This window comes from Athene cunicularia (genome assembly GCF_003259725.1).
Source record: "Athene cunicularia isolate RWA chromosome 7 unlocalized genomic scaffold, athCun1 chr7_part1, whole genome shotgun sequence".
NCBI classification, from domain to species: Eukaryota; Metazoa; Chordata; class Aves; order Strigiformes; family Strigidae; genus Athene; species Athene cunicularia.
Genome location: NW_020799107.1, coordinates 15,612,609 through 15,630,619, shown reverse-complemented (window position 1 = coordinate 15,630,619; position 18,011 = coordinate 15,612,609). Strand labels below are relative to the sequence as shown.

General features: G+C 35.4%; 1 protein-coding gene across 1 annotated transcript in view; it reads right to left on the bottom strand.

Annotated features, from left to right (window-relative positions):
* Positions 1 to 18,011, bottom strand: part of SLC25A12 (solute carrier family 25 member 12) — a 48,204-nt gene that overhangs the window by 16,786 nt on the left and 13,407 nt on the right. Inside the window, exons 4-9 of the mRNA XM_026853044.1 lie at positions 11,344 to 11,483; positions 9,091 to 9,237; positions 7,924 to 8,062; positions 6,483 to 6,576; positions 5,783 to 5,867; positions 95 to 179 (exon numbers count right to left, since the gene is read on the bottom strand). Of these exons, the coding sequence (XP_026708845.1) occupies positions 95 to 179; positions 5,783 to 5,867; positions 6,483 to 6,576; positions 7,924 to 8,062; positions 9,091 to 9,237; positions 11,344 to 11,483 (690 nt within the window). The remainder of the gene's footprint in view (positions 1 to 94; positions 180 to 5,782; positions 5,868 to 6,482; positions 6,577 to 7,923; positions 8,063 to 9,090; positions 9,238 to 11,343; positions 11,484 to 18,011) is intronic.

Genomic DNA, 18,011 nt, shown 5'->3' with positions numbered 1-18,011 from the left:
ACCAAGAAATGCACCGTAGATGGGACCAAGTAGTCTGACAAGACAGTTTTAAACTAACCTGAGCTTGAAAACAGAAACCAGAAATATTACTGACCTCCAGCAATTGAGCCCAAAGTGAACCTGTAAGCTGACTCAGCTACCTGGAGCCAGACAGGCCTGCCTAACTCTCCAAAAGATTGCTGTGCAAGGAAAAGGAAAAAGAAAAAAAAGCTTGAAAATCTGCATGGAAAAACAAAGATACCTGTGAATTGGCTTTTATAACATTACAGAAAGTATCTGATAAAAATCTGTAGCTTTCATGGATCTTTAAGGAATGTTAAGGAGGAAAAAGAAATTACAATATAACTTCCATTACACCTAATGAATGAAGCACATTTTTCAAATACTCCTTTCAGAAAATATTCTTCCTTACACATTCCTAGTATAACCCAAACAGCTATGGTAAAGAAAAAGTAGACAGAAACTCAAACCAACTTTGCTACTTTCCATTAATGTCGCCTTTGAATTTGTAAGGCATGTAACTTCCTTTTGGTTCAAATAAAATTCAGTATCTCGAAAGGAATTCAGTATCTCACAGACATCATCTATCAGCACGGGATATATTTTAAGATTACATATACATTAATACATTGCATAAACATGACATAATGTGCAAAAACCTGCCTTTATTGCTTAATGTTACACTATATGTACACAATGTAGGATAAAAATCTTTAAGATTAAAATGGGATTATTACCTGTAAAAAAACATGAATTCTATTTTATAGTTTTTCCACAGAAGAAAAAGATACACCTACCACCATTTCCTTCCACATGACATTTTTCTCCCCCAACAATATAGTTTAACAGAGAAGAACAGAGAAATTCTAGGTAGCACCAAAATTGTAAACTGCACATGTGGACCAGCACAAAAAAGCATAAATCAAATGTATTGCCTTTACAAGCAAACAGAAGCAATAAATCTGAAGAACGTTCTCACTATTTTCAAAACACTAAATTTTTCTATCTAAAGAAAAAAATCACAATAAAACCAAAATAACCACAAAAATAAATTCTAAAATACAGATCTATTTCTTTTGATTCATGTAAATAAAAGACACATGCAATAATAATGCCGCAATAAGGTTTAGAAGCAGGACTAGTTCTTCATTCCAGAAAAATTTTCTCCTAGTTTAGCACACCTGCTTCCTTTGAGCTTTTTTAAGGTTATTCTTTTTCTTCTAAGCTCCACACAGTTCTCATCAAAATCCAGTCATTACATTCAGACATTAATCTTAATGAATACACCACTGGATGTTAAAAATCAAATTCTTTCTGAAGGAAATGTCACTTTTATATTATTAAATAAGTGTTCATAAAGTTTGCAGTTTACTTGTATGTTCAGATGGATATGTAAATGAATGTAATTAATGCTATAGCTTTCAAATCATGAATATTTATAAACAGAAAATTACTCTATCTGTCATCCCCATAGGATATTCAGCTGCTAGGCTTTAAGAAAATCTTACACAATGAAAAAATTGACAACAAAGTAAACATAGTTGAAAGCAGGCTAATTTCCATTTCCAGCAAATCTACACAGAGTGAGTTTATGTAAAAATTTAGATTTTCCTTAAGAAGGAATTTTAAAATCATATAAAAGTGATTACAGGCTTGTTTTCTTTTTCAGGAACAGCTGGACCTCACTGGGATGATAGTCTTTCTTCCACGAAGGGATATCTTTCATTTTGTCAATACAGTTAAATAATGTAATATAAGGTTCACTTAGGATAAGGTCTAGTAAAAGATTGTTCCTTATAAATCAAAGAAAATGAAATTACTTTGCTTTCTGATGTCCTCTCTTAACAGAGAATGTAGAATAGGATGAAAAGATAATGTATTACTCCAAGAGTGTGAAAAGAATATATTCTGTTCTAGTGATGAGTGAAACTTTCAACAGTGAGCTCATTTTATAACAGTGCCAAGCTACAAAGGTAATTCTGAAGTGTAAAATAAAGTCAGTATTTTGTCTACTCAGAAAAGTGAGTACCATAAAGACACTGATTAAAACCAAAGTTGGCAGTTAGGAATGTAATTACAAAACTTAAAAAATATTTCTTAGTAGTCTAGATAAACACTGTATACTTATTTCTGCATCAATCCATTCCATCATTCTTTTCTTCAGGAATCCATAGGAAGACTGTTACCACTAAAGTAGATTTCGGACACTTTCATTGGCTCAGATATGTCTAATTGTCTAAGGAACAACAGAGTGGTAACCTTAAGAACAGACCAGACACTGTGTTTCAGATCAATCTGTCTGAAAGAGCTGAATAATTATATCCACCTGTAATAACAGTAACCAAAACACACTCAAAAAGGCCATATACGGAAGACTTGCTATATTCCATACAGGACAAGTTTTCAACCATAGCAGTTGAACTAATTCAAGATTTTCCTGTCATTGATACATATCCTAGATTTTGTAGTGGATATAACTACTTAAAGGAACATTTTTGCAATACGCATAAAAAGTGATCTGAGAAATAAAAGGCTTTATAAATGCAAGCTTTCATTTTCAGATAGACTCCTGGGACCCCTCATCCACTGGCAAATACAGGACATCCATGTGACAAACAAGGCATGGGCAACTTTGTCACCCTGCTGCCACTTTAGCTCAGACCACCCTACAGCAATACTACCTGTCACTGGCATCACCAGGGCATAGAATGAATTTCACTTTATGAGAGACAGTGTAGCTTGGAATGGCTGACAAAGGTATTGCTGCCAGCTGCATGTCCTCCTGCCCCAACAGCCCAGATGGCTCAGCTAGTTGGAAATCAGTTGCTGAATCACTGCAATTCAGGAGTGGCATTTGAACGCAGCTCATCACCAGTGTCAGACTGCCATAAAAGCTGACTGCAAGATGTGGCCGTTCAGCAGTTGATTCCTAAGAAGCTCAGCTGTCTGCGTACCAAGCGAGGTGTGGGCAGCTGGGAGCAGAACCCAGCCCAAGCCAGGCTATGGCCATTTGGGAATCAGAGCCCTCGAATTTCTTGACAGGTATCCCAGAAACTCTTATACAGACCGAAAGAGAGAATTAGAGTTGTTTAGACACTGTAAGAAAACCAGAACCTTCAAGATGAAAAATTTGTGTATCTACTGAGTACACAATGATGTATTTAGTCAGAACTATGAGATATGCTAATTCAAGATATTAAAGATTAGATATCCTACTTCCCTTTGTATATTACAGAGGAAAAGAGGATGTGAAGACATCCCTGAAGCAAAATGAGCTGGTGGTTCAGAAGAACACTCCTGTATTTCCTTGAAAAGCTTACTTGAGAACATACAGCTCTGTTTGGAATTGCAATTTCTCATTAAGTTCTAACAGTAAAAAGAAATAAAAGATTGCGCATAAGAAACTTTTAAGATCAGATCCTATTATTTTTTGTTTTGCATAATAAACACCAATGTGAAACTGGCCTCTGTACTTTATGATTATGAAACCGTGTAGTTCATCACGTAAATATGTCTTCCTTTCTAAATCTGCTGGGTAACCATTTCAAGGATCTTGAGTGCATTACTGTTTTTAGATTATTAACAGTTAATTCCCCCTGAATTACTCTCATGAGAAACATCACCTACAACATGCTTCAGAAAAAAAAGGATTTCCCTAGAATATGAATGGAATAGAATAGAGTATTTCTATTAGCAGCACAGCAGATGCCCCATTATGTTGCAAGCTTCAATATCGGCAGTAATTCAGATTCAACCTTAGATGAAACTGTGAATTTAATTCACGATTTAACTAGCGTTAGACAGATCTGCTTGCAGAAGAAAACTTCTCAGATTATACGCTGGATCAAAAAATATAGGGAAGATAACCCCCCAAAAAATCTAGATTTATTTTTAAGAAAAACTTGAAAGCTATACTCCTGAAAGTGAGCAGTATGGTACCCAGTAACTGTAGTGTAAAAGTCTAAACGTAAGCTAAACACCTGCATAAGGTTTGGTCCTAAATCTTCAGTTCTTACAGTTGTAAAAAGAGCCATCGAAATAAGAAACTATTTATAATCAAAATCCTACTGCACAGCCTGGGACTCTTATGCACTATGTACTATACATGTTTATGTTTAATAAGAAAACCATGATAAAAGCAAAACTAGCAAACATGAATGTAAAGGTCTGGTGAAATAGAGGATTAACATTCCACTCCAATCTTTTTCATCTTCCAATTCTACCCTTTTCATCAGTCCCAATAAATGTGAATTCCCCTTCTACCATCAGATAACCAACAAGTACAGTAAAATTTGACAATCATTTTAGATAAATGGTTAAGCCAATCATTTAATCCAATTTTTTAAAAAAACATATTGTTTTACTATCTGTATTGGGTTTGAATGGCAAGGTTTTGGTAGTGAGGGAACTACAGGGGTGGCTTCTGTCAGAAGCTTAGAAGCTTGCCCTGTGTCTGATGGAGCTAATGCCAGCTGGCTCCAAATTGGACCCGCTGCTGGCCAAGGCCAAGCCCATCAGCAATGGCGGTGGTGCCTCTGTGATAACGTATTTAGGAAGGGGAAAAAAACCCTGTGCAACTGTAGCTGGACAGAGGAGCAAGAATCTGTGAGAGGAACAACTCTGCAGACACCAAGGTCAGTGAAGCAGGAGGGGCAGGAGGTGCTCCAGGTGCCAGAGCAGAGGTTCCCCTGCAGCCCGTGGAGCAGCCCATGGTGAGGCAGCTGTGCCCTGCACTCATGGAGGGTAACGGTGGAGCAGAGACCCACCTGCAGCCCGTGGGGGACCACAGGCCAGAGCAAGTGGATGACTGAAGGAGGCTGTGACCCCGTGGGAAGCCCATGCTGGAGCAGGCTCCTGGCAGGAGCTGTGGACCCATGGAGAGAGGAACTCATGATGGAGCAGGACTTGTCACCCCACAAGGCACCCACGCTGGAGCAGTCTGTTCCTGAAGGACTACACCCTGTGGGAGGGACCCTCGCTAGAGCAGTTTGTAAAGAACTGCAGCCCATGGGAAGCACTCACACTGGAGAGGTTCATGGAGGAATCTCCCATGGGAGGGACCCTCACACTAGAGCAGGGAAGAGTATGAGGAGTCCTCCCTATGAGGAGGGAAGGAGCAGCAGAGACAACATGCAATGAACTGACAGCAAACCCCATTCCCCATTCCTGTGCACTGCTGAGAACTCGAGAGTAAAATTAAGCCTAGAAAGAAGGGAGGGCGTTTTAAGATTTTGTTTTCATTTTCTCATTATCCTACTCTGATTTTGATTAGTAATAAATTAAACTGATTTCCCCAAGCCAAGTCTGTTTTGCCCATGACAGTAATTACTGAGTGATCTCCCTGCCCTTACCTTGATCCACAAGCCTTTTGTCTTATTTCCTCTACCCTGTCCAGCTGAGGAGAGGAGTGCATAGAGTAGCTTTGGTGGGCACCTAGTGTCCAGCCAGGGTCAACTCACCACACTATCCAAAAATAATTTTATAATTACAGAGTTAGATTATTTAGTGAAGTGAAAGGACTTTTCAGGAATGAATAAATATATTCACAGTAAGGAATCCAGATATCTATACATGCTCATATCTAAACAAGTCATCCTTCAATACGACATCTAGTATCTTGTTTAGACACATACTCAGTAGTCTGCTCCATTTCTATCCTTATAGCAATACACACAGCATGTTTCACTTGTTAGGGATCTGTTTAACGTGTATTTTCTTCTTTTTCATATGCAAGTATATGTAAACATTCACTTAACTTCAACAATTTTATTCTTCTACTTACCTGCCTCTGGAGTTCTGCCAAGCTGTAAGGTAAAGCACCTTCAGCCAGTGGTGCTATTCTCTCAATATCTGCCAAAGTCAAGCGCCTTTACACAAGGCAGAGAAAAGCAAATTACTGTTAGATAAAACATCAAACATATTCAGTACAGTATTCTTGGCCACACCCCACAGAATACATCCTGAGTTTTAAAAAAAAACACCTGTCATATCTGAATGCACATCTCAGAAGTCTGCTACACTGCAATAAAGAATGCTTGGAGTTAGAAGGGCATTCTCGCAGCTCACAAGCCAAGATAAAGGCAGCCTGGATTATTCAAAAGCCAGTTCTTGATCACTAGCAATAAGAGATATAATACACAAATTAAAATAAGCCTAGATATTCCTACCAAAGATTTTACATGTGTTAAAGACCCATGCAAAACATAATCAATACTTAAAGTTAGTAATACCAATGTACTGTAGTCTTTTGGAACTACTGTAATGTGTTTTGCTATTTTATATGACAATTAATAATTGTGCTTGATATACACAATTCACTTACAAAACCCATGCATACACCAAGGTCAGTTTATATTGAATAAATTACTGTATGAAATACAGCAGAACACAAAACTTCTTAAAATTAAATTAAAATTACTAGTTTTCACACAGAAAACAGCAAAGTAATTATTGTCTAATTATAAAATTAATTATTATGTTACCCAGTAACACTGTATAAATCTGCAAGTTGGTAAAGAATATCTATTTCCAGTGGTGTGACTTGTCCAAAGTGGATTGCAGAGTGGGTAAATTCCTCTGGATTTAAAAGGGGAACATAAATAAAGCAGTTGGGTTATTTGTCAAATTTCCTCTTTAAATGCTCACAAATAATTTTAATATCATAAAAATTAAAGCTATCACCAAGAAGAAAAAGCCATAATGCAAAGGGAAAAGATATCTTTAGAACATCTATCTTGAAACAGGCCTTTGCAACACAGAACAAGTCTGATTCCACAACTCTGATTTAGGTAAGAATTCAAAGTCAACAAAAATCCTCTTATTAGGAAGCTTAATTAAACCACACCCTCAATTTGTGATTCTTGTTTCTGAAGTTCTGCAAAACAGAACAGAATAATGGTTCATTATTCACAGCTTTAAGGGCAACTGACTCATCTATTGCCATCATGTTCAGATTTCTTTCTCTGCTAGCTCTGAATAACCCCAAGTTTAGGTATTCATCCAGCCAAATTACATGACATGTTCATGACATAACTGGTAAACTACAGTAATCAAGTCTGAGCAGGTAACACACAGTAGCTTTTTTAACAACACGAGCAATGTGTGTTTATGCATTTGCATCAAAAAAACATTGCTAGGCAATTTGTTAGCACAATTTGGAGGATGAGGACAGGCATTTTATGCTTTCTTTTAGGGATGAAAGGTATGCAGAGCATATGAACACAAGTCAAACAAAAAAGAAGGGAAAAAAAAATAAAATGGAAAGAACTTGTAAAAGGAAAGAACTTGTAATGCTTTTTACCACATGGGCTTGGCTGGTCCTATCCACACAGGTAATAAAATCAGTGGTAAAATCTGTCATAAAATGACTACAAAGGCAGTCCGCTCATGCCTGTGGCAAGACTGAAATAAGGCAACCTTTCACATGCACTGGGATTAGCTATGTCCTAACAGACAAAAACTTTATATAAAACCACTCAGGCAAGTAAGCACTAAGAAGTTATAAATTATTACCATTTTACAGAAAAGATTTAATCATGGATAAAGTAACTAGAGCTAAAAAAACATGGAGATTACTGATGATGGATTTTAAAACTTAATCCATTCTATCACATTTCCTAGGTACTTTCTATCTCTAAGCAACCCTGCATCCCTTTCAAGGAGTGGTAAAATCCTCAATTATGTATTCTCTTGCAGTTATCCATTCAAACTAATAAGGCCAACATAGCTCCTGCCAGAGTCCCAATTCTTCTCCTTAATGAGCTAGCTGAAAATCATTACTAACATGTAAGGATGAAAATCATGCTTTACTTTCACAGTAGCCCTAACCCTGCAGCTTCTGACTTGCCTTAAACCCATACGCAACACCACATTACAAACTGGACAGAACTAAAAAATTAATAAAATGTAGGAAATATACTTTACCTTTTGTGACTTCAACATCTTTTCTTGTACCTGCTATATTACTGTATATCTTCCTAACAAGATCCATGTTATTCAAAAGGGCATTAAATGCATTGAAATAGGAGAAGCTGACCTGATGTGAAACAGTTCCACCAGCTACCTTTAAAAATTAAATGAATGCAGTTAAGTGCCTTAAGCCCTTCTATGACATCTTATTACAAATTACAGAAACATCCATTTGGGCAAGTAGGGAAAGAATTAAAGCTATCTTTCTATTCCTGTGATTTTTAAGGTACTTTTAATAGAAACATGAGGAGAGAATTATTAGACAGGATACTACTTTTTGGTAAAAACTGAACATTAGGAAACAATCAGGAAATAATCATATAAGTAGATTATTATTCAGTTTATCTGATACATTAAATGTGTCACTGAGTATTTTTCTAATACTCTCTATTTCTAATAGAGAAATGCATCTAAATGCTACTTTAGATAAAGGCACTAACTGACTTCTTGCATCACATACAGCAGTGACCATTTATTTCAAAGTCTAAAGTTAGTAGGTACTATGAATTTTAGGGAAGACAGTATGCCTTATTAGTTAGGCAAAGCAAGTTTTATAGGTAAAATAGTAAGATAAAGTAATAACTTTACCTTTCATGTAACTTTCTTATATACTTTTTTATACTATATACTTTTAGTTTATAACTTTTATGTCATTACTTTACCTAAAGATCTTGCCAGACTATCAGAGCTGTAACTATTCTACCTCTAGAATCTACATACTAGTTTTCTAAATTCTGATCTGGAATGTAAGAGTATATAAAATATAAGAAGTCTCCACCTTTTGAGATCTGTCATACATTCAAAATATAAAAATTAGATTATTTTGTCCTAAATGAGTGTTCTTTTTGTGCAAAGTACAGTTTGCCCTGCTTTAGTGGAAAGTACAGTAGACTAACTTAAACTGTTTCCAATGGCACTTTAAGCATGTAAAGCAGACTGCCAAACTTTGCCACTGCTGCTGCCATGTCTCACGCTGCCCATTCTGTTATGAAGGTGATAATCTTTAGCACCAAGGCAGTGATAAACAGGTAGGAGAAGACAAAGTGGGAGAGAAGCAGTAACATCTTAAAACATTACAGCTATTAAACGCTGAATTCAAGGCACTTTTCTTTACACACTTACTGAAACTAAATTTTCTTTCACAAATGGAGTTAGCATATGTGAGCGAAGGGTAACCGTGATGTCACTGAAGTCCAGCCCAGTTATCATACCACTTTTATTTTTGTCCTTCAATGCAAAGGCTTGTCGTGCATGTTCTGACTGAAGCTCCTAGAATATTCAGAAATAGCAGATAAGAAGCAAATTCTGTAACTCACTGTTCACAAAATTCTCACTAATCTCATATTCTTAGAGCATGCCTTAATATGTCTGTGCATATAGACTACACCAAAACTGCAGCTTGAAGACCAATTCAACTAAAACAAGAAGTCTGCATACTGATTCTATCCACAGATTCATTTCCCTGTCAAAAAACAGCCTGAATTCAACTGTAAGGAAATATGCACGTTCACTAAATAAACTTCACCTACCCATGTCCTGTCTGCTACCTATTCCTTTATGAAATACTTAACTGCTAGAGAAACTTCTGATACTGATCTTGAAGAGACTCAAAGTGAGCTGATCTCTTACACATCCAAGATGAAACATGACTGGGCTATTATAAACTAACTCATTGAAAAGTACTTGAAAATAAACAGGATGACAGTGAAAATTATATAATATAGATTTAGACTGCCCCCAACAGCTACCTCCCATAATGTCAGAAATGGTCACTCATTTCAGGCAATTTAAAACTCCTATATAATCTGTAAAAACCTTCATATAAAACACGCTGCAGTAACCTAACCTCAAAGTAATAATGATGGTTGTAAATTCTATGTCCAGAAAAAGTTGTTTCCTTCTATTCAAGCAAACAATAAAGCTCATTCAGCTGTCATTTAGACCTCTAGAAACAGCTAAAATAGTAACCGTGTTCTGATAGACAATAAGAGGGCAAACTATGTCGTTTGTATCACCTTTACAGTAATTTCTCAAGTCTTATAACCTCAAGATCAAGGTTTTCTAGATCACAGTGCAACAAGCCTGCTCTGAGCCAAGTCCCAAACCTCACAAGATGCTGTTAGACCAAATAAGAAAAACAACTTGATGTAAAATAGGGACGACAATATCCAACTTGTGTACATACTGAAATTACCACAGTCCATACTGCCCTTCCCTACTAAGGCATTTTATTATAGGATGGCAGTAAGAGGCTACTGTGTCTTAACGACAGTATCTTGGAACAATAAAAATCAGAACAGATATTTATTATTTTGCTCTGGGTTTTCAAAATAAAATTTTTTCTCACTAGCAATCTGATTTTTTCTCTGCACTAGTGTCCCAAATTCATGCCTGGGATCACTTAAAATATGCAGTATCAAACACAGGACAGTTTATTCCTTGAAAGTAACATCAAGTTATACTGCAGCCTTGAAAGACTGTGCCAAACACCAGTATCTTAATTTACAATATAGACTTCAGATCCCATCTAGTCAGACATTCTTTTCTAGAATCTGTTCTAGACCTATTTTTATCCTGGACAATAATTACAAATTATATGAAAGCACATCTATCACTCCCTACTTTTAAGAAGAACGTCCAAAAGTACTTTGTACTAAAGGTCAGCTCTGGAAGTGCATAATCTATTTTTTCTTCAGGTCTACTGATATCATGAGCTGATCACTGCATGTTAATTTATGGAATCAAGTGTAATTACCTACAATTCTGCAAAATCCTTTCTCATGAATTATAATGTATATCTCCTACTTTCCTCTTCTTCCATCCTTTATAACAGTGCAAAGTCCAGCTCTAGTAGTGAGATCCTTTAAAGCCTGATCCCTAGAGGGTGCTTCAGCAAGATCTCAGGAAAGCAGATTTGCCTCCTGTGAAGTTGGCTGTATTTAAGACCAAACTCCCAATACATGTGTGGTAGCATGTGTTACAGTGAGAGAAAAAAAAAAAAAAAAAAAAAAAAAGGTAAGTATTAGGATAATTAAGGATGCAAGCTTTCTCTGGTAGAGGTTTTGCTATTAAATTCCTATGACAGAAAAAGTAGACCCTCAATCCAGTTTAACAACAATCAGTAAAATGGTTAATTTCAAAAACAGTGTATTTAGTCCCATTCTTTTATAGGATGGTATTCAACTTAAAGCACAATGAGTACACACTCCTTACAGAACTGGTATGGAGAAATAACAGTTTATCATAACTGTCAGGATTAGTATCAGATAATGATTATCAGTAGTAGAATACGATCATAATTTATAATGGTATTAGTGTATTATTAAAAGTGAAAATGAATTTCAGCTCTGCTTCGGAAGGAGGTTAATAACTGACCTGAAGAAACTGAGTGAACTCTGAGTAGTTAAGATGCTTCTTCCTGTTATGTCCAAAATGCAGTCGAATGAACTCACAGTCCCAGTTGAAGGGGATTTGAAGATGAGTAATAGTTTGTTCAAATATTTCTTTGACATTTGCTTTGGAAGAGGGAAAAACAACAAGTGAGCTTTGGGGTACAGTAAATCTACAAACGTTCCAGGAAGGATACAAACAAATGATGTTTTAAGCAGCTGTTTAAGAAGTGGTTTAGTTTGTTAAGAATAATTGCTAACCGACCCTTTATAGACCTGTATAAGAACACATCTGCAACACAACGTGATACTTTTTGTATTACTGCATAAAACCTAGGAGTGAGTGTTTTATTTAGTTTTAATTAAGAAGCAATTTTACTCATACATGACAAATAAAAGCTATTTTGCATTCTGATATAAAAATCAATAGTGGTTCTCCATCTCTGCTAGGAGTCAAATTAAGCCCTTTATCAAGAGCACGAATACCTGCATTACAATCTCATGCAATATTTGTCGTACTAAATATGGTTTGATTGAAACTCGATTATTACAATCACACTGTCTGAATATGTCTATTGATGATAGCTATAAGAAATGGCATCTAAAACATATCATTAACTCAGCAGAAAGCACCTTATTAAAAGCTTTTGATAAGGCCTTAGTACAAAAATCAAATCCTATAAAATGTAATTGGCAGTCTCAGTTATTAAAATGTTTTAAGATAACCGAAGATAGAGATGTCCTCTTTTAAATGAAGTAAGGAAAAAACTGTCATTTCAGAATATGGAATTCTCCATAAGACTGTACAACTGAAATCTCAATGCCAAACGTATTATCTGAATTCAGTCAAAAACTTCATCTGAAAAAAAAACCAACATGCTTTATTCATATACAGCACTGCCGTGCTGAAAAACAAGCCTGCTCTTTGTGCAGATTATCCAACCACATAAAAGTATATCTAGACATCTATCCATACCACATGAACACTTTTCAAAATCTACCTCAACATATCTGAATTTGGTTTTATCAGCTAACCTAGAACCTCCTAACAACCAAAATAAAATGTGGCATGTGGCATATAACTTAAATTTAAAACAAAGTACAAAATATTTTAGGTGAGAACACACCATGTTTAAATACTTCTGCTAAAAGACAAAATGCAACGAGAGTAACTTCCTTATCGTTTGGTAACTCCATCAAGAAGTATTTACTTGGAGTAAGTGTGTTGCTTTCTCTATGCCAAAGGACTACTCGACTCATTCATCGTTTCAAATCTATAGTGATTCTACTAGCTCTAGATCATATCTAGGCAAATCACTGTATAGTTTTATCTTTTCAGTGAGGAAAGGAAGGGGAACGTTTGGAACAAATCTCTCAGAATAGGGACACACACAAGTAGGACTCCTTGGCTAGATCACCTGCTTCACAGTTTGGGATTACATATACAAAGGGCGAATAAGTGATTTAAATATAATTTAGCCCTTACTTAAAGGTCAAACATATAGTAAAAAACCTGCAATTTAAACTATAGTTTCCACTTCAAGGTAGGCTAATGGAGTTGTTCAGGTAAACAAGAAACTTTAAAAAGTACCCTATTTGTAATTGTCCACTCATACCTATTTACCAGTATCAATATGCAAGGTGAAGGTTTTAAAAAAAAAAAAAAAAAAAAGATAAAGCACCCAATACATAGTGCTAAACTTTTTTACTTTGCCCATCTTCCTTTGAAAGTTTTGTCTGTAGTAGATTTGTTCATCATTCCTAGAGATCAAGGAACCAGGAAATGTAAATATAAATCCCTCACCTACCACTGAGTCACTGCAGCTTCTGACCAAGCTATCTAGAGTCTGCCTGTACTACAAACAAAACAGATCACGTCAGCTCGCTATTGAGCCTGAAAAATGGCACTGAACTGAGAATAGAAGACGAGCCTGCTTAATTGGATCTATTGGCTTGGCTACTTGTGATTGCTTACACATCTGTAAAACTGACTTCTAATATACATTGAGTTCTCCCAATAAAAACTTATGAAATAACATGCTGAAGCACTCAGAAAATTTAAATTGTATTTTCAATTGTTTGCAATGATTGCCTCTTTTTAACATTAGAATAAGGTTAAAAAGAAGTCTGTTTTTGTTGTAAGAAAAAATTCATACTTGCTCATATAGACAGATCTTCTGATTATTTTTAATGAGTCTTAACCCCTGGTCTTTCCGTAACTCTCATTCAAGCATTTAATTGTATACTACTTAAACAACCAAGAATTGGTTTCTTGCGTTATTGATTTTTTTTCTTCTTAAAAAACATTTACAACTAGTTGTCAACACAAGTCAAGATTCTTCAGCACATAAAAATTATACTGGTAACTGAATTAATAAATTTATATTCAATAGTTGAGTGTATTGGTACTTAGAATTCCAGCAGTGGAATTAAAAAAATAGTATCCAGATTAGCCTGTTGCTTTTCTGAAAACTGAGGTGCCTTATCCATTTTTCTTCCACAGATAATCACTCACAATTAGTAATGTATATTGCATGTATGCATGTATTACTGTAGTCTGGTTTAAGGATGCGTTGTTGTATCTAATGCTTAATTAATTCCATGTTGGCTTTGTTTATGAAACATCTGGGGCACAGGTGCAAAACCGTGTACCTGTTGTGAGTAACTGACAGAGTTAAAACCACCAAAACTCTAAATACAATTTTCCAAAGCCATTGGGGATTCTCAAACATCTTTATCTGAGCACTAAACTTTACAACTTCTATCCAAGTGTAGCGATACTTTCTTCACAATATTTCAAGAATACCTTTTTAATCCAGTTTTGTTGACTATTCTCTTATATTAAAGAAAATAGCCATCACCACAACCAACAACTCGTGTGACGAGAAGCAGCAGACAATCACATTTCAGAAATTATACATAACGTGATCATCACCTACACTTTCACCACTTTGAATTACATTCAAATGTCTTATTTTTAATTTATTTTTTTTTCCACAGCAGAAGCAAAGCACTGACAACAAAGAAAACAGTTAACATTAAGGTACAGATGCTGGGGTTTTTTCTTCTTTTTTTTTTACCTCCCTCAGTCAAAACCCAGTAATACTTCTAAATTAAGATAAACTACATGTACTTCAAATTTCCAACAGAGCTATTCTGCAGGGGGCAAACAGCAAATTATTTTTAAACCCTTTCATTTTAGTATGACATTTTACAGAATGCATTCATTGTCCCTGTCAATACATGTTGCTCATTTACTAATGTCTTCTCCTACTCTTTGCTCACCTTTCCGCGGTGGAATTCTTTCCTACTGAGCTGATAACTTTCTTTCCAGGCTTACAGCGATGCATTTTCTTCTCAGATAGACATACAAGTCAGCAGCCTGATGACATACTCAACTTACCATCAGCCCCAGGAACAATAAACCTACTACTCTAGTGCACTAGCATATTACCTCCAAGGCGACATGCATTCTCTCAAGATTGCTTCGGAATTTCCCCACCCAATCATTTTAAACAAATTATAGATGCCTGGAGCAGCTATCTGCAGGCAGCATATACATGAGTGGCTCAACCTCCATCAAACACTGTTACCTATCAGGCTCAGAAAAAATGATACAAGAAAACCAAAGTTTTTAGGCAGTACTGAATTTCACAGAAGGAGGAAGAACACTATGATGTCTTGTTGATGTCCCATGGTGGGGATAAGCTCAGTACCCAAGTAAATCTTGAGGTAGTACCTATTATTTGTTTTGACTTATCAGCTCCCCAAGAAGCAGAGCAGAAATCTCACACAATTCCGGTGCCATCAACCTGCAAACGGACTTTGCCATTGCCTCTCACCAGTGACGGAACATCAATCACATTTGTTAGACACAAAAATTTTACTGTGCTAATTTTAAGTGCTAGCATAAGTATACTAAAGGTTTGTGGTTTAATAGGGTTTTTCTTAAATCTATCTACTCAAGTCATCCACAGTCCATTTGTACATATTTCAGCCTTAATGTACATAACGCTTTTTAACGTATTCTGTGTTGCTATTTTTCACTATTTCTGCTAACAGCAAATTTTACGTGTTTTCACTTTCAAGGATAAAATTTTAAAAATCACAGCTACAGGCAAAAAGACATTTTTTGTAGCACCTGATGCAACAGAAGTATATTAAGAGTGATCCAAATGTAAATGATACAATAATTACTTTCACATGAGAGCAAAATGACAAGTGGCAGGACAAGTGAGAAAGCTAAACTAGAAATAGTTAGTTACCTTGTATTTCTACTCTTATTTTAAAGGGATTAGTAACTGTTTAAGGGTAAGCTTAGTGACAGCCCTAACAACCAATTGTAAATATATCTAATCTCACCATGGATTTCTTTTCCATTCCCTCTTGATGAACTATGAACTTAATACTATATTATTATTATTATAAATAATGAGGGGCTCCCATCCTTCACTGCTCACAAGTGCTTAAAACTGTGGTTTTAAACCACAGAAAAGAAGCAAACAAAAACAATCCATGAGGCCAAAAGAAAGTCGTAACATACAGTGATGTTTCCTACATTATCTGCATGTGTTAAGCAAAAGACATCTTGAAACAGACAACTAATGTATGGCTACTGGGAAGTCAAATAAAGTAGCAGTTCTAGTTTACAGCACACTTGATGAAAACATGGTGTTATTCTTATATCCTCAGATCTGTAGCCATGTCATTATGAGATATTTTTCTGTTTACATTTTAGAAGGTTTCCAGCCTTTATGGTTGCAAAGAATATTTTATAAAGCAGAACTCTTAAGATTAAATCCAAATTCTAGCATTTTCAATCCAATTGATCTTTTGAAAATGTTGAAGGAGTGAGTACTAGGAGTGATCTCCTGAAAACTGCAACAACATATATTCAACCCCTTTCTCTTGGTCTTCTTACTCACCTTCTTCCAATGTTCTCAAACTATATGTCCTGATTAAGGGAAATGTGAACTTTCTCTCCCAGATTAAAGTATTTTTAAGAAAATAAATGGACAAAATTTCAGTATCACTGTATACCCAACTTCTGAAACTATTATACTGATGTTTATTATTTCAGTTCACCGATATCATGGTAATTTTCACATAATTGCATTACTAGGTATCCAATCCCCTTACTCTCTCCAGTGCCTTTAAAGAGGCCATTATACTCTGCAAGACGTTTTTAATTAGATTTTGAGTTGCAGAATGTTTTTTAAAACCTTATGTTCAGTTCCATAAATATTTTCCAATTATCTCAAAAAAAAAAAAAAGAGTAAAAATTCTGAATATAGAAAAATCAGGAAGATGAAGACAGTAAAACTCGTTTAAAATTTCATTATTTTAGTTCTTTCTATCCATACCAGCATGGATATTTAACCAAAAAAAAAGTGTCTCTGAAATTCTCAAATTTATTAGATGTCTTTCTGGTGACTCTACAAGGAAGAGCAGCTGCAAAAAGCCTTGGAATTGTACATTCCAATTAAAAATGGTTCAGTCCAGATCATTGTATGGTTTGCCAAAGAGATAAATTACAAAGAATCCCTTACTTCCAGCTAGACAACCTATTTTTGAAAGAAGTTTCAGTAATAGTAACAGACTTTTACCTTTTAACCACAGTAAGGATTATCTGCTTCAACACTGAAGCAAACAAAAATAGCTTGAGCAGATCTAATATTCAGGTTTTCCTTAACCTGAATTTAGGTCAAAAAACCTGCACAGAATAGCAATAAAAGTTTGCTTAGTACAACAGCATTAATTTTATACAGTGTTTTTAAATTTTTCACTCATGTTAAGTAGCTTTGTTACATACTGTGATCAAAAAAAGCACAGTGGTTGTCAGTCTTCTCTGGCTACAGAGAGCAACCCAAAACAAGAAAGACAGTGCATGAAAAAAGAAAAAAAAATCAATTTTCTTTATCAGCTTTAGCTATGACCTTTTAAATATTTTATGGTTAAAGCAATATTGTAAGGGCTCATCCGCAACACATTTCCCATAAAATATTCACCTCAGAATCATTTATGAAGACATACAAGTATTTGATTAGGAAAATAAATGCTTTTTTTCTATTTCTCCATGATTAAAAACTCATTTAAACTACACTGTCACTTGTATCAACGGGTTATTAAAACAGTAGTTTTACTGGTTTTTATTCACCAAGCTGACAGCAAGTCCAGTGCAGTTGAAAGATTTAGACTACTGAGCATTCTGTACAGTTTGCTCATACAAAGTATGTCCAAATTCATATTCCTGCAATGGACCCACTATACAAATATTGCAGCATACTATCTGCACATTTATGGCAGTCATTCATACAGGATTTCTGGATGTTCAAAACTCCTGGAAAAATATCCTTAAACAATAAGAAAGTAGATGACATTAAAGTGACAGAAGGCTTCCTGTTTCAACAGTCCCATTTAACATATGGTATTGCACAAATACATGTATTAGCATAGCATAGCTGATAAGTATTTCTACCAAAAAGTTTCTAAAGAAGCATAAACTCTTTGTCCTCTTCCATTTCTCCACTCATAAGACAGAAGTTCTTCTGTAATACAACTTAATAGTTTCCTCATTGGAGAATTGGAAGCTAAACTTTTGAAGAGACAAGTGGCAGACTGAGGCTCAAGAGGACTGCAAGAAGCTAAAGTGCT